At 38.2% G+C, this 21,945-nt stretch overlaps 1 protein-coding gene across 5 annotated transcripts in view; it reads left to right on the forward strand.

Moving 5' to 3' along the window:
* The first annotated feature begins 385 nt into the window (after positions 1-385).
* The window catches only part of dnajc24 (DnaJ (Hsp40) homolog, subfamily C, member 24), a 47,179-nt gene continuing 25,619 nt past the window's right edge, over positions 386-21,945 (forward strand). For all 5 annotated transcript variants that reach the window (XR_005007130.1, XM_036568105.1, XM_036568104.1 and 2 more), the window contains exons 1-3: positions 386-508; positions 1,592-1,697; positions 21,226-21,364. Coding sequence is in view for 4 of the 5 variants with exons in the window: in XM_036568105.1 (XP_036423998.1) it covers positions 504-508; positions 1,592-1,697; positions 21,226-21,364 (250 nt within the window). In the remaining variant the exon portion in view is untranslated. The remainder of the gene's footprint in view (positions 509-1,591; positions 1,698-21,225; positions 21,365-21,945) is intronic.

Here is a 21,945-nt window from a genome sequence, read left to right on the forward strand (position 1 = left end):
TGTTTGTTTGTTTGTTTGACATACAGTGAAGCTTCTTCTCATGCTACTAATTTAATAACCCGTTTCTACAGAGACGCTACTGTTATTTTAGCGTATCAAACACAAAAGTATAAGATTAATCATTTGTTTTGGTCTCGGCTCCGTCCATTTAACGTTTCCATTGGTTTCCATGGACACGGCGTGTTCTCTCCCACTGATGTGTCACTGTCTAAATAGGTCGGGTAGAAACAAAACACAACTGTTCAATGTTCTCGTTGCATATCAACCGAAAATTCTAATTACAGAGTTTATGGCATTTACAATATTATCAGTAATAATAACTAGACTACTCAGTGTGCTGCTTTTTGATTGTCTTCCAAAACATTTATGTATTTTAAGGGAATTATCTGCCGTGTTGTTCAGTGGGCGGAAACAGCGAGAGAGCAGAGAGAGCTGTTCACAGCATGGCTGAGAGAGAGAGAGAGAGGCAGCGAGTCTGAGCAGAGAGTGAGAATTATTCAGATATGAGGTTTGACTTTTGGCTTTTGTGTTACACCGAATCGGAATTTCATTGTTAGTTTGTATTTTACCATCAGCCAACCTGCTTTTTTAGCGCCGTATGGCTTCTAACGGTACCTTAGTTAGCAAGTTAGCGTTAGCAAACTGAGCTTGCTAGCCGGTCTTTTTTCCCCTCACTGTTTTTATTTTCCAGCTGATGTCCAGTTTTCAGTTTCAGTCCGGTTTACATTTTAAAGCTTACGGTTCAAACTACGTCCTCTGTCATGTAAGAAAGTAACGTTAAAAGTCCGGAGCCAAACCAGCTCTTAAAGGGGAAATCCACCGGTTTTTTCAAAGTGTCTGCATAATTCAGTCATCGATATGTAAACAAAGCCATTCAGAGTGGTTTGATGTGAAATGGTTCATTGTAGGGAAGCTTACTGTGCAGTTCTTTACAGTGGTGGTGATAGGAACCAGGGGTCACCATGACTGCAACACAAATATAGACATTTTGTTTACTCTCCAAAACCACCAGTGAACCTACACGTGTCTTGTAAGTGTTGATATGGGATGTTGATAATGGTAAAATAATGGTAAATCTAGGGGAAAAAAAAACACTTTTCTGCCTCAACACCCTACATGTATCTGTCTGCCATTTATGGATTTTAAAAAGTACATTGTATAGCCTAAAAGTTTATTTCAAAACTTATTATAGAACATAACTATGTCTTGGGCATCAGTATTCATAACCATCACATGTAATAACTTTCTGTGAGGGCGATTTCAGAGGCATTAAACTCTGCTTTCTATCACCACCTCTGTGATTCTGACTCAGTAAGTTTCTCTAGAACAGAGCATTTCACACCAAACCACTCTGAATGACTTTGTTTACATCTTAGCAGTTAACCTATGGAGAAATTTTGAAAAATCAGTGGAATTCCCCTGTAAAGAAAACTGTCTAAGCGTCTAAAGGCTGTATGGTAAACATATGAGGACGGTGTTTTGCAGTGTGTTCTGAAACACTATACAAAATATGCATCAATCAGAGACAAAATACTCTTACAACGCAACCCTCGCACATAAGCATAAATAATCAGGTTTCTTATTTTGGCAGGAGTATGGCAAATGATCTGCAGAAAAACTGGTACTCCATACTTGGTGCTGCTCCTTCTGATGATTTGCAAGAGCTGAAACAGAAGTACCAGAGACTGGTCCTTATGGTATGTCTTTTGGTTTTGTTTAGTGATTGAACTTGTTTTACATACTGCATTTAGTACTGTTCTCTGAAATAAGAAATGTTTATCCATGTGGTTTAGCTGCAGGCCCCCTGAATCCCAGCTTCGTGACCAAAGAGCCAAATGATTACCCTCATGAGACATGACTAGTGTTATTGTGAAAGAACGCTACTGGATATAAATATAAATTAATAATACTATAATTCTTAGAAGAGTAGAATAATAGAAAAAGTAATTGTATTCAAAATCACTGGGAAAATAAGTTATATCTCAACGTACTCCATTTGATATAACATTTATTATTGATTATAATAGTAGTGTTGTCATATAATTTGATATTAACAGTAGTGAAACTGTATTTAAAAATGATCTTAAGAGTCAGTTTAGAGCCAAAATAACAGCACTTCAAAGTGAATGGACCCAACTTGCAAAGCTCTTCAGCTGCTATTTTGCATGGAAGCTGCTCCAGTCAGTTTTGTATTTTGTGTGGTTGTGTCACATTCCACACTGAATTATATTTTTGTAATTATTTTAATGCACAGTTATTAATTAATAAAACATAGTTATTTAATACATTGTTATTTCACATATTAAAAGTAAGAGCAAAGTGTTGAATATGCAGTTTTGGTGAATCGCTGGCTCAAATGCTCTGAGGGTCCCTTGTGTGTGAAGTTCATTACCGGCTTTGGCCACAGGGAACAGCAAAGAAGAGCAAAACAGTCCTGAGAAAAGATGTTCTGATCTTTCAGGCGAAGTTCCATACTGTACACTATAATTTACAGATTTTTCACATACGAAACCTGTGCGCAACTCAAAGGGGATATTACAGGGATTATGGAAGTGCCATTCAGTGTGGATTATGTGTAAGCACTGCAAAGCCTGATGCCATCAGATCAAATATTGGTAAGGAACAGAACAATATGCAGCCTCTGTGTGAAAAAGAACCTATTTGTGCTAAATATGAAACCAACAGTCATTAAACGAGGATTTTTTTTTGAGATTCTGCATAACTTAATTAAGATCAATTGTAATCAGATTCATTCAGAGTGGATTGATGAGAAATGCTCCTTTCTAAAGAAACTTCTCATGTAAGAATTGTTCCCATTACTAGACTGAAGAGTTTAATGCTTCTTAAAGCTCCCTCACATGAAGTTATGACATGAAATCGTTATGAATTCACTGCCTGATGTCTGAGACGTTGTTGTATGATAGTTTTGAGATCAGCTTTTGGACTAAACACATTTACATTTACATATACATTCAGAGAGGTGCATGCAGGATGTTGTAAGGCAAAATAGTATCCATAGAAATCATCATTTTTGTTTTATCACTATTTTGCCTTTATCATAATTAGATATAAAAACTCAGAAGACACATGTAGATTCACTGGTTGTTTTGAATAGTAAATACAGTGACTGTATTTGTGTTGTAGACGTTATTCCTGTCACCACTGCTATAAAAAATGAGTATAACTTCAGTGCACCATTTCACGTCAAACTACTTACACTCACTTAACTCTCAACAATTGAATTCTATAGAAATTTAGAAAAATCTGTTGACTTGCCCTTTAAATGTATCAGTGCACCCAGTCACTGAAAGGCTATTCCAGGGAGCTAATCGTGGAGGGCTGGGGTCCAGCATTGTTTGGAGATTTCCCTGTTCAAACACCTGATTCAACTCAGCGGTTAATGACCAGATGTTAGATTAGGGAAATCACCAAACTGTGCTGGACTCTGGGCACCCCTGGGCTATCCCTTTATCCGCTGTGAGGTTTATAGGCTGCACTTATTTTCCATTGGGTGCAGGTGTCCTGTGCAATTGAATCATGCTAAAGACAGGCCTTGATTCAGTATCACCTAAGCCTGCTGTGTTACAGAGCTGATGTCAGACCTCCCTTTGTCCTAGTGAGATATGACTTGATCAAATGCAAATTAAATCTCTTATTGGGGACATGAAGGTATAGACCCGCTGTGCTAAAGCCAGGTTGCCTTACTGCCTATTCCTAAACTTATATAAACTGAAATAGAGATAAAACTGACAAAAACAAACACCTACATCAGAAATGACAGATCTCCAATCTTGAAAATCTTCTTGATTTTTTTTGTCAGGCATCAACGAGCTGGGCTCTGAGTGATCTTAGTATTAGATGTTCAGTCCACAGAAGTACAGTCTGTCTGATATCTGTGGAATGTTAAGCTGGCCAAAACTTCAAATTGTGTCCATTGCAGTCTGATAGGCTCTCCACATGTCTGTGTGTGTACACAACTCCATGCACTGGTTTTATGTATTCAGTGGAAAACACATCATGCTGTCTGTGCGGCAGTGAAACTGTCAGAGGAAAATATAATTGCTGGATTAAAAAACTCTTGTGTCAAGTCCACATCCCTCTTTAAAAGTTGTTCACCAGGGGCTGTATTACAGAAACGTCCTATTTTTTTGTCTTAAGATCAAGGTCATAAGATTTTTCACAAATTCATATAACAGAAGCAAATCTAATCTTAATTTAGGAATCTTGTCTAACAGCATCTTATCTCAAGTTAGGAAAGCTTAACCTACTTGGTCGAAGTTGACAGTCAACTGTCATGCCTGTTACTTAGCAACCGACCATATGTGCACAGCTGAAACGTAAACACATAATCAAAAGGAACCAAGTTAGGCAGCCAACGTTAATTACCGTTACTGATGTAAAAAAAAAAGGTCAAACAAACTAAAGTGCGATAAATTGAAGGTTAAGAATATTGTTTTAGTGTTTGGTGCTGTGTATCAGAGCGTCGCTGCTCCCCAGTTTCAGTTTCCTAAACGCTTTAGCCGAGTGAGCTAACGTTATTCCTGCTTATAGACACACGTTCAGCTCTGTCTCCTCATTATTCACCACCATCACTGTAATACTGTATCTGGTGAGTTTTCGTCAACATTAACACAGAAAGGTAATAAGAGGTGTGGTGGAGAGCGTTTCTGCTGCGTCTGGGTCTTTTTAAATGCTGTTAGAAGAAACCCTCATAAGTCAAAGCACCGTTTTCAGTGTAGATAAATGTAACGTCATTATGCCAGTTATAGTAAACTATGCTGCCTGTCACTGCATAAAACAATAGAAACAGACAGTTAAGAAAGAAGTTAAGACACTCTGGGGTTGCTTTAAAGTTAGGACAGAATTTAGGAGATTTAGTCTAGTTAGGATGTTTCTGTAATACTGTTTTCTTATCTGGAGTTAGATAAGATGATGAACTTAACTGTTGTTCTGTGATAGCTTCTGTCCTAAATTCAGTTCCAAATGAAGTTGTTATGGTGACTAAACAGATAAGATTTCAGACTAATGTAGTTTCTGTAATACGGTCCCAGGTTTCTTTAAAGCGTTTAGGAACTACTGAGTGAGAAACCTGTTTGTTTCCTGTGGGAGGGGGCGGGCGATAATATGATATGCAAAATATGATATCACAATACTTCAAGATATTTTCACAATATATGATATGCATCACTATATTTCTTTTTTCTGAGATTTGATATGTTGGAACAGACAAAGTAGAACCTGTAGTGCCACACATAAAAAATACTATAATAAACTTACAACTACATTGATTTTTATCACAAACAGCACTGCACTAAATCCAGTTAAACTGGCCTAATTATGCTCACTTTGTAATGAAACATGCTGTTTTTCAGTGTACTGAAGTACTGACGATATCCATAATGTGCACAAAAATCGTATTGTGACATAATTGATCATGATAATGATAAAAATATTATTACATAGACCCCTCCTACCTGTCAGTGAGTTTTTGTTGTAGCCTCATTTAAAAAAATCTCCTGCGCTTACTAGGGCCGAATGATTTGTGCAATTTCTCAATATTGTTACGATTTAAATTACATTTTTTTCTATATAACAAGGCCTTTTTTGCCAAAAAGACCACATAATCCACTTTTTCTGGCTTGAGTCTTGAACACTGAACATAGTCTGCCAGACTGCTACTTAGTTGTGGTTATGAGGTCACAGCACTGGATGTTTGGTTGCTTTTAATTGGTCTAACTCATTTAGAGGTTCACAAGCTCCATGCTATTGGATTAAATTTCGCCTTTTAAAACTTAAGACAGTGTTGTTTATATTATAGAGTATTAAAATACGATTAAAATTGCTCTCTTTCAACTTTTGATTTCAGCCTTTTGCCCCTACACTTTACACAAAACTTTGCTGTCAAAGTAGGCGGTCCTTTACCATCTTAAGCGTCAACATGCACTCTCTGATGATAGGCAGGCAGATAAGCTTGACTTGCAAGAATAATATCTGAAGGTCATGCATATGGCCAGGCAAAACACAAGGTAAAATTGTAGGAGGGTCAGTTTAGATGGTTTTGGAAGTTAATGCATGACTGTTAGTCATCAGTTTCCTTTCTTGTAAATTTCAAGGGAACCTCTCGTTTTTCCGGAAGATCTTTGGAGGCTAGGCTTAGCCTAACATGGACACCAGAGTGATTGCCATGCTTCTATTTCCTCTCGTACCACCTCAGAAGCTGCCCAACTCTTTCCTTTTTCTGCTGCCTCAGATGAGGCCTTGTGCTTCAGGACCTTGTGTGTGAAACATGCCGTGTACCAGCTGGTACTGAAGCATGAATCACTGTACCAACATTAACTGTACCAGTTAATGTTAACTTATTAGCTCCTCTGAGGAAGCAGCTTCTGTTACTCAGCCAACATGGCTATTTCTGAGTAATAAAACATGTTTTCATCGTTTAACCTTCAGTGCTGTCTAAAAAGTAAGCCCTACAGCCCTAGATCAGCTTTGGCTGAAGTGTTTTTTTTTGTTTTGTTTTGGTTTTTTGCTTTTGTTTTTTGATTTATCCTTCCCTGTGATTAACCGGGTGTGCATTTATTAACTACAGCGGATTCACAAATTAGTCAGAATACACATTACTGTTCCTTACTAAACCAAGGGAAACCTGATGTGCAGATAAATAAACAGCCGTATATTTCTAAGTAAAAGTCCTGGTGTTATTAATATTTGCATGTACCTACATGAACACCAGAGTATACATTTCGTGTGCAAATGTTTGGGCACCCCTGGTCAAATTACATGTTGATTATCTAAGTGAAAATCAGTTAACACATCTACCATAAACACACTTCTGCACATTTTAGTACACAATTACTGTTTATTTGCTGAATTTAACATTTTGGCACGAAAAATAAACACAATTCATGGTTCATTTTTTTTCCCCATTATGTTAAACTCAGCAAATATGTAGAAGTAGTTTTAGTGGACTAAAATTAGCAGAAAAATGCCATGTTTAAGTTTGTTCCCTGTAGAGGACGTGCTAACTTCAGCATGAATGACTGTAATATATTACGAATTCCAGAAGTGTCTGACGGTCAAAGGTACGAGTGTATGGGACACATGTATGAGACAGTTTCAACAAAGCTGAAATTACGGGTTCCTGAATGTAACTGCTGTTCCATTTAAGGTGGAACAGAGAATTCAAACAAAAAGCTTCCTATAGGTTCCATAGGTTTACCTGTGTATTGTTCAGTATTTTTTATCAACAACAATATATATGACAATATATACCAATATTTCAGATCTACTTTAGTTGTTAAAAATGTGTCTTTTTAAAAAGTGAAGGGACTTCCTAGAATAATAAGCTGCTGTTAACCTGCAACAAGAAGTTTGCTTAAGCATCTAAAATGGTTTTATTTGAAAATATATGTCTACCCTGATATGATGTACATTTTTGGCCATAACACCCACTACTAATATCAGGACTGGCCTATTGATAAATGTCCTTTTCACTGTTTTTAGTGAGCCAGATCTCAACCCTGCGGACTCACCCTTGCCCTGTTTGATGCCACAATGTTAGAACAAGTTTTCAGTATAGTGCTGTAATTAGGAGGTATCAGCAGGCAGAAGAGGCAGTCAGATTTACACTGAAACTGCTTGCGTAGCTCAATATGCTGTCATTGAATGTTTTAAAGGAGTTGTGGAATTTATGCCTGTTTTTGCTTATTGATTATAAGGTTATAATAACACTGTAATATATATGGAAATCTGGTGGAAGCATTCATTTGCATCATTAAACGTTCTTGCATACATTTTTTTAAATCAGCCGTTTCAGAAGAGATTTAACCTGCTGCTCATGCCAATCTTGTGAAAACCTGACAGGATCAGTAAACGGTGATCATGCAGGAGTGAAGAAGAGCAGTGATGCTCTCTGGAAGGAAAGTTTCTTACTTGTTGAGTCTTCTACAAAGCTCCAGAAGTGATCTGAATATTGAGATTCTCTTTAAAATATCAGGTAAAGGGGGTTTCTTGTAATAATTGAGTACGCTTGCCCCTCCCAGTGAGGTTTAATCTGCTCAGTTTAATCTCAAACCCATTTCAATTACAGCAATCTCCAGTAAATCCATCAGGACGCCTGTGGAGCAATTAGAGGAGCGGTTCTGAGGCGTTCGCTTCCAGTCCTCTGACTCGCGCAACACAGCAAAAGAGTTACCAAAGTCTGCCTCAGCCTAAGGCATTGATGCTTTCCTTTGAGTCTGTGCAGGAGTCTTTATGCACATGAAGATTCCTCAGCCAAGGGAGACTAGCTGACGTCAGCCAGCTGTTTTGAACAGAACGGAGCAGAACATTTCTTGGAAGTTTGCTCCTGAGGTGCATTTTTAAGTTGTTAGTGGTGGATTTCATTTAGCTTGATCTTATGCTGTTATAACAGTGTTTCACTTTGGCGCCGCGCTCATTGTCCAAGCATTTTTCAACCCATTTGAAAATGTTTATTTTTTCGAAAAACAAGACGCTTTGACTCCAATTCGGCTATTACGTGAACGCAGCTCGGGTGAAGACGTCAGCGGGAGACTGAGGGGAAAAAAACCCCAATGAGATAGGAATGACCAGGTCAGATATTCGTCCTCCCTGCTAGTCGTTGGACTTGCTGTATTAGTTTGGCTGTTATGAGTACCCTAATAGTGCAGGTTAACAATTAGCTTGTTGGAATACTGTACCAGGATCAATACAGTGCTTGCATATGTTAACTAGCTACTGCAGAGTGACTAGCAAAGCTGTCCTGACTAGAATTATCTTTCTGTTAGTTGGACAGAATGAGTCCAGCACGCTTCCTGGTTACTGAAACATTTATATTTAGTTATATTTATGCATTTATATTTAGTTTTGCAAGTAAATATATTATATTTGTATTTGCTGCTATGAAACAGGAGTGCCTGAATACGGTAATAGAGCTGGGCGACATGGCAAAAATGTAGTAGTAAGTTGGTATGTTGTACAGTATGTCACTTTTTTTTTTTGTCATTCATAAATTGAGTGGACAAAGTACTACTTTTAAAAATACTACCACGAACTACAAATACAATGATTTGTATTAATTTCACACACTGTGCTACACTAAATCCAACTAAATTGGACTAATTATGTTCTCTTTGTAATCAAGCATGCAGTTGTGATGTATTTTTTAAGTACTGTTGATATCCACTATATGCTCATAAAAGCATACTATGGCATAATTTATCACGATAACAATATATATTGTCATATTGCCCAGCCCTATTGCCAAGGACGCATTGTTACAAGATAACAGTTGAAAAGGCGGCGATGGTTACTCAAATTAGTCAGAGTACGTGTTACTGTTTTTTTATTAAACCAAGGAAAACCTGATGTGCAGATAAACAGCAGTAGATTTATAAATAAAAGTCCTTTTGCTATTAATATTTGCATGTAACTGATGTATTTACATGGATGTAAATGAGCTACCCTGCGTTGGCATCAGCACCAGAGTAAACAGCTGTGTGCAAAAGTTTGGGCACCCCTGGTCAAATAACATGTTGATTATCTAAGTGGAAATAAGGTAACACACCTTCTACCAAGAACACACTTCTGCACATATTAGTACACAATTACTGTTTATTTGCAAAGTTTAACATATTGGGTGGAATAAACATAAAATGTGAGCTGTGCTTATGGCATATTTCTAATAATTTTTCCAGTATGTTAAACTCAGCAAATAAAAATTGTGGACTACAATTTGCAGAAAAATGCATATTTAGTTTGTTCCCTGTAGAGGACGTATTAACTTATTTTAATTTGACTGATCATATTGAAACTTTTGCATATGACTGTATATTTATAATCTGTGGAAAGCACTGAATAAGTATGTATTCCAGTGGAATTGTGGAGCAGGGTTTAGTCCTGAGCTATGTGTTTGTGTGCAGTGTGGGAGGGGCTGACATTAGGTGGCAGTAGTGTGATGCTGCTGGCCGTTGCAGTGGCCCCTGCTCCTGCGCTGTTGGGCCGGGGTGCAGACGCTGCAGGCCCGCAGAGCTTGTGTGGGTGTGTCCCCCAGGCGTGCGCAGCCACCGCGAAAACCCATGGCTGCCTGATGTATGGCCAGAGCCGGCCGGCGCTCCAAATTGGCCGGCCCTTTATATTGTGTTTCTGCTCTCCAAGCTCCATTAGCCCCGGTAAATGAATATTTTACAACGCGTGCAAAGAGACAGCAATTAAAGCGTGTAACTCCAGAGAGGAAGCAGGGAGGGAGGGGTGGGGAGAGAGAGAGAGAGAGAGAGAGAGAGAGAGAGAGAGTGAAACACTTCAGCACAGACGCTGCCTCTCGCTCGAGTTTGTATTTATTGAGAGCACCTTGGCTGTGTCAAGGTATGAAGCAACACTGAGGGGAAACGTGGGAAAATCACCACAGTGAGGCCAACGATGTGCTGCTGATCTGATATAAGTCCATGTCTGACTTATTTAACCTCTTAAACTCTGAGGATCCACACATGTGGGACCACACTTCAATTCCCTGCTCTCATTACTACAGAAGTTATACATTAGTTTCATAGCATTTACTGAATAATTTGCAGTAGTTACTAAATAATAAGTGTTAATATTAATAACAGAATAATAAGCCTGCACTTTAAATACATGAGTGAAATCTGTTTCTTTAAATTCATCATTCATAATGTATTCCAGCATTATTAGTACTTGAACTGACTTCTAATAGGGCAAATTTAATATTGCACTGATATTTTTTTCATCATTTACAGTTTACTATTTAAAAACTTGGAATCAGTGTTTTTATTAATATACAACCAATTTTGTTATATATGCAGATACATGTATAAAAATTCTTGAGGCTAATATTTTATAGCTTTCAAATTATTTGTAGGAAGCTGTATGAATTAAGAAACGTTCCATAGTAAATGTAACTGAAATGTATTTGACTGAAATTAATATTAATAAACATAATTAAAAAGTTATGATATATAAATTCCTCATATTCCATGACTGAATCTCACTTTATGAAATAGCTGTCTATAAGTTTGTGACAAGAAATTACTATAAGTAGATAATTACAGTTTATTATTTAATAATTTTTACTGTCATTCCCAAAATACCTTGAATATGAAATAAACCATTGGTTTATATTTTGTTGGCTAGTTTATAGCATTACAGTCTACATTGTATGTTGTTATTAAATAACAATTATAATTATAATAATGTCAAACATTTGAATAATAATGAACATCCAACATTAACAAAAAGAGAATGAAAATTTACTCTTCAAATCGGTAAATATTGACATATTAATACTAAACAAGGTGAAAAATACACAATACATAAAAACAGAAAAAAGAAATGTGTAAGTCTGTGACCTCGCAGTGATCAGATTCGCTTACAGTGATTTGAAACGTTTCAGTGCATCATGGAAGTTTAGATTTCACCACAAAAAACATTAGTGTTGCATGTTATATCTGCAGCTGATATACAAATAAATGTAAAAACTCAGTTATTATTATTATTATTATCGGTCTGATATTGAAATTTTGGCTTGGCATTCTATTTTTATCTTGTGCATACAGTGAAGCACATGTAGACACTCATGATGGGAATTTCCCTTTTTCTAGACCCCACAGTGCCCTCTGCTATCGCTCTGGTTTCCCTTGTAACAGCCTCTGAAGGCACATAATGTCACTTACTGACATAAATCGTGCAGAAAAACAACTTTTGTCACAAATTGTTTTACTTGGCTTGATATTTCTTTTTTTAAACTGGCATATTTGACTTAGAAAAAAAAAGTGTAACATTTAAAAAAATATATATATATGTTTATAATGAATGTTCTAGGGATCCAGCGATACCATTTTTTTTCCAAACCAAGTACAAGTACATGTTTTTAGTACTTCCCAATACTGGTTACGATATCATACTCAGTAACCGACTTAGAATTAAGTGATTGTTAGTGTAAATTAGTGCAGTTTACCTTAAAATAATTCATTAAAACCAAGCTGATTTTAAATGACGTGCATTCGTGAGCTGTGTTAGGTTATTTACCTTGAATCGAGTATTGCTGCAGTGGAGAAGAGTGAGTTTTGTTTCGCATCGGTAAAGCACTTCCATACAGCTGTAAATAAAGTACATTTCATAGTTTTGATCCTTGGTCCATGCTACGTGAAATGCAGTCTCAGCAGCCAAAGACAGCTCTGTTTATGAACAATTTCAAATAAAGCTAATTGATTCAAAATAACATGCTGCACACTAAGTGTTGAGCCAACACTTTGAGAAACTACAGGAGCTTTGCTAACACTGGAAGCTAAACCAGGTGATGATGTTCATGGTTGGACAATACGGCCTCTCTACAACCTATTTTACAAGAACAATAAAAAAAAAATCACTGTATTAATGTTTATTCTTCGCAGTTCTTTTCGATCAAACAGTCTAAAGTTGGCTTATACAGAGTTTAGTTACGCAGATGTCGACTTTTTCGGCTTGTTTCGCTAGCCTGCTTGTCTCCACCCATGTTAGGAAAGTGGTTATGATTGTGTTTATGTGTGTTTTGAAAACAGGCTGAAATCGCACAGTGTACCTGGTGGGGGCATGCCAAGGCGGAATGTTTAAAGTGACCAGTGACTTTGTGTCCAACCTCCACGGCATCAGTAACATTGTGTGAGCAGACCCTTGATCACTTCCAGGTTGAGTTGTTTGTTCATTAGTGTGGCAGTGTACACTAAGCTTACATCACATGGTATCAGATAGTATTAGAAGTTAGTATCGGTGCCTTTTTATGAGGTTGATTACGAGTAAAGGAGCATGGTGTCGGGCCGGTATTGGTATCGATGCATGCCTAGCTCCAAAAAGGCAAACACACTCAAGGCTGTTCAGATCTAGCAGTTAAATTAGCCTATTTCAGATACAGAGACAGATGAGTGACAGCATTTCTGCTGATGTATTTAAGTACAGTATATAAACATTTTAAAATCTCTGTTTAGTTATGTGTTTTCATAGTTAATTTAGCTATTTTACTAAATGTAAAGCCAAGTTCGTCTTCCATCAGGAGTTCCATCTGTAGTGAAATAACCTTGATAACACATGACTGATGGCTTGGTCAGGTATTCCACTGTTTTATGCAAAGTTAATCTGTACAGATTTATATGACTTAGCTAAACCTACTGGCCTTATATCTATTGAATGGCTTTGGATCAGAGTCTCTCCTAAATAATGAGAAATATGTATGTAAAGTAATGTAAAATATTAAAATAATGGATTAAGTTATTTTATTAATTTAAATTAGCGGTTTATGATATTGGTATCAGCCATAATAAAGTGCTAGTTATCCATTATCATATCAGGCTCAGAAATTCTATATTGGTGCATCTCTAAAAGCAATATAGTTTATTAATCACCACCTTCATGTTAATGCATTTTTACAAATGAAAAAAATCAAATAATCATCATCAAACTGCTGCAGCTGCATGAGATCAGTGGCAGTTGACCTGTCCACTCACATACTGGACATTAAGCACCCAGGGAGATGTTTGTGATACAACAACAGAGGGTGTTTGTGAAGGCTTTGCCTCAGTTCACACCTGTGGGCCCGTGGCTTTGTGCTTCAGACCGAGGGGAGCAGAGTCACTTCTTTGCACTGCAGGGGATGCTCATGCTGTGGGGAGAGTCGGGCACTTTCAGCCTGTCTCTAGTTCCTCCAGGAGCTATAAGAAGGATACGCCGCTAGGCTTGTTTTGATGGTTCCCACTGTTAGCGCTCTTTGACACGGATGGCTTTTTGTCTCAGTATCTTGTTCGCTTAGTGGGTGTGACAAGCGCTTTGCTTTGGCTGGAAAGATGTCTTTATGTAATAGCAGCTACATTCTGAAGTGTCTTGTGTTATTCAAAATAGGCTACTCATTAGTGTCGATTTTTTTTCTTTATGATTATGTAACTTGTGCCATGTTATGTAAAGATGGTCCGAGTCTGTGCTTTATGCGAAAGAGCAGGAGATTCCTCCCAGCCTGTGGAAAGTGCGCAGTTGTTTGTTTTACAGTGACGAAGTGGGAAAGGAGCTCCTGATGCTGCTAAAACTGAAATTTGTGATCACTTACCATTAGTTTTACCTGTCATCACCAATAGTGAACTGTAAGTATTAGAGCTAGCCTTCATTTTGGGCCATAAATATCAAAAATCAGTCAAAAAATGTTGCAATTTTACTGTGACTCGTTCAGTAAACAGTCCTGATGTAGAGCTGCCACCACTGTTTTTCATTTCTGACAACTGACTGAAACCTAGTTAGACTACGGCTCGTATTCACACTCGGTTAAGAGGCCCAGAGTGACCTTTTTTTCTCACAAAATTGGTGCAATTCATTATAAACCAAAATGTATGGTGATAATTAATCTAATGTTCAAGGCCTTCTCTCCAGGTACTGAAGGCCTCATCCACAGGTTCTCAACCCTGGTCCTGGAGAACCCCCTGTCTTGCATGTTTTAGTGCTCTAATTCACTCACTTCAGCTCAGGAAGGGCTTTTTAATTAGATAGTTGGATCTGGGGTGTCAGGAGAAGAGAAAACACTAAAATGTGCAAAACAGGGGGTACTTCAAGACCAGGGTTGGGAACCACTGGAACAGTGGGAGAGCTTGCTTGGCTGCATTTAACTAGATACATACTAACTACATATCAAATCCTGATTTTCTGTTAACTTCAGATATTGCTGTGGGTCCCTTTTTTCTCTGTGTTGCTTGGATTAAAGGAATATTACAGTTTTCCAACCTAATTTCTACATCTGTGTCACATCGTTGATTACTATGGGCAATAATTGTGATACATCAGTATAGTTAGACTATACATCCATGTATAACGTTTAATAGATGCTATTGGCTAGTTGCTAAATTCAATGAATCAAACTACTGCTGAACACACTGCTGTAAATATAATTATAAAGAACTCTCTGTATGTCTAAGCACTGCAGGAAGCTCAGTGCAGTGATGTAAGAAACCGTGTGATACTATGTGGATCAACCACAGTCAGGTCAGTCAGATGGAGGTCTCACAATCTGGGTCTTAGACTCTGAGCTCTGTTTTATACTGCATGTAAGCACAGTCACTAAAGTAGCTTACTGTCATTTGAGAAATGTCACTGGAGTTCGGCCTTTTCTATCGCCATGCAGTGAAACTTGTTCATGCATTTGTTACAGCAGAGTTGATCACTGTAATGATCTTCTTACTGGACTTCCTAAGAAAACAGTACATCCCTTACAACTCGTACAAAATGCAGCAGCACAGATCCTAACAAAGACAAAACAGAGAGATCAGATCACTCCCGTTTTAAAAGAACTGCACTGGCTACCTGCACCGTTCAGGATAGATTTTAAAGTTCTGCTATTAGTTTTTAAGGCTCTAAATGATCTTAAAGCACTGCTTACATCACAGAATGTCTGTCTGTTTATGATCTTAGATCTGCAGATACCGACCTTCTGAACACCTTCAGTAAAATACAGAAAACATGGAGAAACTCTTTGTTATTCTGCTTCTGAACTGTGGAGCTCAATTCATCTTTTATTAGACAGTCAAGCTCAGTGCTCACTTTTAAGAAGCATCTAAAAACGTGTCTCTTCAACTTAGCATTTAATTAAAACTCTACGTCTAGAGGTATTTATCTTTTAATTTGATCTGTGTCATTTTCTTATGTGATTCTAAATTAATGCTTATGATTTCTTGTATTACTGTTCAACTTTATTACCTGTCTGTAAAGCACTTGGAGCTGCCACCGGCATGAAAAGTGCTATATAAATAAAAATTATTATTATTATTATAAATGATGCTGTTCATTTATGCCATACCACACCAAATGAACTAAAACTATCACACTGTTTTGCCCCAGAAGGCATCGCTTTGCTTTGAAATGTCATTTTCGTTTGGAGTATGTTGAAGGCTTAACAGTATGGGTGTAGTTCCAGTATCCCTGTGAGACTTCCTACATAATGTATTACCAACATTCTTCCCTCTGGGAGACTAATCCTGTCTCTGAGAAAAATAATTATGCAGGTTTAAAAAAAATTATAAATTTACAAATACCATAAAAATGCTGTGCATAATTGCTTACTAACGAAATCCAACTGCCCACTGGCTTTGGTTAAAAGTATGTTCCAAGTCATGAGTTTTCTCTTCTTTTCTAAACACAGAGAAACAGAGAAATTCTTTTCCATGGTAATTGACCATACGGCTGATACAAGTAAGGTTAAAAATGCTGAAGTATCCTTTATTGCTTGCATATAACATAAAGGTAATGTCAGAATCAGAGCTTTCATTTAAACTCTTCCTCTCGCTTGTACTGTAGACTGGTCAGTGGCTCTCTGTCTGCTCCCACTCCGGATCTGTGATGTGTAAGCAGGTTCCCACACACAAGTCAGTGTAATCCTCTCTGCAGGGACTCTGTGTATCAGCAGAATCAAAGGTGTTTGAGGTTCGACTATTCCTGTAGCTTTAATTAAGAAGAGCTTTGAAAAAAGGCAAAGACGGAAACTTTTAACTCAGGATGTGAATTCTTCTTCGTTCAATGCACTTCTACTTCAAAAGATCACTGCCTGTTGAAGCATATATCAAAGACAGAGAGTGTCCCTTTAAGCAGCTGACCAATAACTGTCCAAATAGGTGGATGCTGTTAATTAGGGCAACGTCCGTATTACGTCTGATCGTGCGGTCAGATAATTGCTTAGTCATAGTATTGATATCGGTTAAGTATGACTTTTATTTAGGGCCCAATTGGTGAGTAATGAGCTCTGGACCACAACAGAAGTGACCCTGCAAGGTTTTATTTTTATTTTTATTTAATCTTTTTTTTTTTAAAATCACTAATAAATGTGAAACCGCTTTGCAGCCATAACAAACCACATATAATTTAATGAACATTTTATGGTTTGATTTATAATAATTTAGATCAGGGGTGTCAAACTCAACCAGTAAAAGGGCCATTTTATAAAATCTCAACAAATCCGTGGGCCACAGAACACCTGTTTTTGTTTTGTTTGGTTTTTTTTTGCGCTATAATCCGAGCTGACCATTGTTTATTCAAAATTCGCAAAAACTTCAAAAGTAAAATCTAGACACTTGTAGTAGACCTTCAAATATTACATGAATACTTGAAATATTCTAAATATAAATGTCCCCAGGAGCTCAGTCTTTTAAACCTACCTATTTGCTTGAACTAGACACCTGGAATCTTTTCTTTGCTGCAAGTTCATTAATACTTGGGCTTAATTTCTGAGCTGCTGAATAAACGTTAAGTGTATATTGTATATATTGTATTGCTGTTGCCGGAAGAAAACATTGTATCTCCAGAATGGTAACTTTACAAGAGAAGGAAAAAACCTGCTTTACTTTTAATGTAAGTCAATGGAACCAGACTTTTTTCCAAGTGATTTTGGGTCATTTCTTTTAGTCCATTCATCATGAAATGTACATACAATGTAAAGGACAACAGGCATATTCAAATTAAAAACTGAAAAATGACAAAAATGGAGATATGAGGTTTTCTTCAGACAACAGCGATATGTATGTAATGTATATAATATAGTGTATTGGTTGAACTGCAGCTGAAACTCAGCTAGTGTGTTTGGTGATATGACTGGTGTGGAATTGTGCAGAACTGTTTAGAACTGAGGTGAAACCACTGTCCCATAGATTGTTGTTGGGGTAGGACAGTTGGAGCGCACGTTACGTTGCGGTGCATGCTGGGGACTGTAGTGTAGTGCATTGTGAAACGGGCTAATAGTAATAGCAAATTGAAACACTTCTGCAGGCCGGAATAAGATTGTGTTTGACATAAGGAACCTAGATTTTGGATGTTAAAGGCAGGTGCGTGATACGGCATAAATCTGACTCACAACACTTCAAGACATTTTCATGATAAATGATATGTTTTTCTGAAGTTGGAATGAATAAAATGCACCAGCAAAAAAGCAGTGCTGCATTTAAAAAAGGCTACAAAATATAGTAAGTACACTCAATAAGGGTGAAAGGGAGAAGGAAGAATCTAGCAATTAAAAATTACGTGAATAAAATAGGATAATAACATAATAGGCTGATATTTGTTACCAAGCAGTTTATGCACTTACTTTTCTATGATCCATGCAGGTGTTCAGTGATCTAGAACTCCGATTCCCACCGAGGATGTTAATGGGGCAGCAGAAAAATCTCAGAAGTTGTATCTATACTTAGTTTTCATTTTGGCAGTTTATTAAATCTGCTTCAGCCATATCTAAGAACATTGTACTTGTTTAAAAGTGGTATATGTTATTAAACGCTGTTCAAATTAAATACATTCTAACCCGTCACAATTCACAGCCCACTAAAAGTTATCTATCTCATAGAACAGTGCCATTTCTTTATAAGCAGGTCAGTGATAGCTTGCAAAATGGACAGGGTTTGGTAAGACATGGTCATTATGATCATATCAGTCAACAAAGTGTTGTGTAACTGAACCTGTTGGAGGATAAACTTTAAATCTAAAATATAAATATTAAATGAAATCAGACAATTTTATTTGTTATCAGAATTTTAAGCTCTTTAAAGTGCCCATATTATGGAACACCAAAGCCTCCTCAGTTTTACAAAGTAGTGTAAGTACATAGGTGTATATATAAATAATCGTTGTTAAAGTTTTAAAAATGTGCTGTTCATTCCTCGGTCCATGAAGTCCACATATACAAACAAAGCTGCCAAAACAGCCTGTTTTGAATTCACTTTTTTTGTGATGTCATAAAAACCAACACATCTACACATTTTTAAATGAAGCACTGTACAGGGCAGCCAATCAGAACGAAGATCATTTACATATATCAGTCTTGAAGGGACAGTAACAAAAACAGCTGGTTTAATTTTAATAGATGAACAGTTGGAAAACAGACATGTAAAAAATTTGAATTGTTGGTACATAAAACCACACAAATAAGTCCTCTGGGAGGCAAAAAAAAAACAAAAATGTAGAGTATGGACCTTTTAAAATTGGTGTCAGCACTGGCCACAAAATGGTCATATTGGTTGAACCCTAATACCAACATGTAAGCATTGATTATGGGCATGGCTTTAGAACTGTGATATCAGTTCAACCCTAAAGCCAGCATCGTGTGGTTGTTTGTGGTGAGCAGTGGAGCTTTCCCATTCATGAAGACTGCCTCCCACAGCAAGGGCAGTGCGAGACATACAGGATTCAGAAACCACAGAGCCGTGGGGTCAGTCATGGATAAATGCTTTGACCCCTCTACCATCCATCAGCCTGTTCTCCGTGCTGGGACGCCGGAGCTTCTCTCCTTTCTGCTCTGCTCCCAAAGCCTGTCCATGGCTTGCGTGACCATGGCGAACGTTTTAGGGATTTTTTTCCGACCTTTTCTTCTCCGGGCCCTCTTTTGTAACATCTTTGCCCTTTTAAACTGTAACACCACCATCATTGAGAAATAGTTTGAAATAGGCGGGACAGCACTTGGCAGAGGCAGCCAAGCCCTCCACCTTCCACTTTAGTCACAATACAAAATGCTGCTTCAGATTTGGCGCCGCACAGAGCCTGTTAATGATTCTCTCAATCAGGAAGTTAATTTTTGGCTTGTTGCTAAAGTCGATGTCCTTTTCCCTCCCTCTCGTCCCATTCAAACGGACAGCTTGTCCATTTAAGAGCGTGAAAACAACAACAAAAATACAAGAGGCATAGAGGGAAGGGGAGGGGTGGGTAGATGGGGGAGAAGGGGAAACAAAATCATTAGAACACACAGCCGCCCTTAAATTTTAATTAGTTTTAAAAGTAATTGCTTGAAATGATTAGTTGAATTCGGTCAGTCTTCCTGTTACTTAAAATTAAAAATATAATTGCCACGGACAGTAATTGGCTAGCCCGGGACTGTTGGTTATTGTAGTCCAGTATCGCCCCATGCATCATTATCTGACTTTGGCAGCGCTTCAGCTCCTGAACTGCAGCGAGCATACAAAAACACAAACACACACACACGCAATGCTCTGTTCGCCAGTGCCAGATCGCAATCAGCGGCCTGCTTGAATGCCTGGTAGAAAGGATCTAAGCTGTTTTCCATTTGCCCTCTTCAACCTCTTTGATTCTCCCATGGGCCAGCACGGAACTGCATGGCCCCGCAGAAGCACGACCCGCGCTAACGGAAGGCCACTGCGCAGCCCTCAGGAGCCGAATCACTCTCCGCTATAAGAGCATATCCAAACCAACAGGAGCATCAAAACACCCTACGCTGGTCAGAGAACATTCCTCTGAGCTAGCTGCTGCTGCATAATCTTTTTAGTCAAAGCCATGACATAATGCATAGGCTCAATTTGTCATATTTTGGGTTGCAGAGTGGAGATGATGTCTGCAGTGTTTTTGGCTGGAGGTGAGGGCTGGCCTCTGGCCTTTTGACCAGGCTGCACTCGTCTCGGGGCACATACTGTCCTGTGATTTTTCTTTCTTTATTTATTTCTCTCTGCCTTTTGTATCTGTCTGCTCTTCTCTGCCTCCTGCGGTCAGTTGTCCAGAGTAAATGCACATTATGAGGTGATTTACAGCAGTGGTTCCTGGCCCTCGTTCTGGTGTAACTCTGCTGCACATTTTAGTGTTTTCCCCCCACTTTGACTCAGAAAGGGCTTCTTAATTAGCCGATTAGTTGGATCAGGTGGGTTAAAGCAGGAAAACGCCAAAATATGCAGAGCAGGCAGTGACAGTACTAGAGTTATGAACCACTGCTCTATAAATAGCTCTGAGCGCCGGATGTGATGATGCATTTTGCAGTTTTTTCCGGATTAGAGATGGGTGGCACAATAGTAACAAGGTATACTGCTGTATTTAAAAGTGATGACAGTATTTTTAAATTCTGACGTCCCAAATTTCTATTCCACTTCTGAACAGCCAAATAAACACATTAAACCCATTTATATTTCAGAGGGGTCATTGAGGGGTGCTGTGCCAAAAGTTTGCCAAAAAGTTCCAGTTGCTGGGATACAACTGATCCACCGTTTTGGTCCCACACATCACAGATTCAGGTTCTGTCCTCCCTGACCATTTAGCTAACATGTATCCTCTGTGATCAGTGAGGATGCTCACAGCACACAGTATTGTCACACAAGTTTGTGACTCGTTAGAGTTCATTTGCTTGTTGTAACTTTCTGCAGTATTAATATTGTGATGATACTGTGCACCCGTGTGCATCCACTGTGAATGATTATTTTTGTCGCTCACCTGGCACTTTGTTTTGATTGTTAGTTTCACCCAGACAAACAGAAGCCTGGCTTGTCAGAGGAGGAGGCAGATCTGCACCTGAAGAGGTTCATAGATGTGGACCAGGCGTGGAAGGTGTTAAGCAATGAGGAGAGCAGGAAGAAGTTTGACCTGCAGCTGCGTGGTAGGTACTTTCTCCTACAAACGACGCTTCCATTTCTTCTTGCTTGTTTTTGTGCAGAAGTCAGTCCCAATTTAATCCATAAGAAACACACTGCTGATCGAAAGATTGGAATTTTCTGCAGTCATGTTGGTTTTATAATATACTGTTTAAAAGTATATTATAAAACCAACATGACTGCAGAAAAATGTATGAAACGATGAACTCGAGATCGTGCCTCATTCGAACAGGCTGTCAAATTTCAGCACTTTCTTACTGCTTCTGGCGGCAGGCAGGTCAACGTTTGACTGACGTGAAATGTGGCCACTGTCTCTTTAATTTACTGCTTGTTTCCGTAGCTACGCCACAGCCCGCCTAAAGCGCCGCTGTGAGTTTGCCTCCCTAAAAATCTAAAAAGTTTTCACTTATCGGTTGCCAGTTTGTGAAGCCCCATTTTTGCATTTTCCTTTTGCAACCTACACTGGTTCTTTCAGAAAATGAGTGCAGGACCTAGCAGGAAGAAACCGAAAACTGTTTTTTTACCGTGTCAAACTCCAAATGCAACCACTTGATTTGCCAAGTAGCCATTGCACTTCCAAAGAAGG

Source organism: Colossoma macropomum, unplaced genomic scaffold, assembly GCF_904425465.1.
Source record: "Colossoma macropomum unplaced genomic scaffold, Colossoma_macropomum, whole genome shotgun sequence".
NCBI classification, from domain to species: Eukaryota; Metazoa; Chordata; class Actinopteri; order Characiformes; family Serrasalmidae; genus Colossoma; species Colossoma macropomum.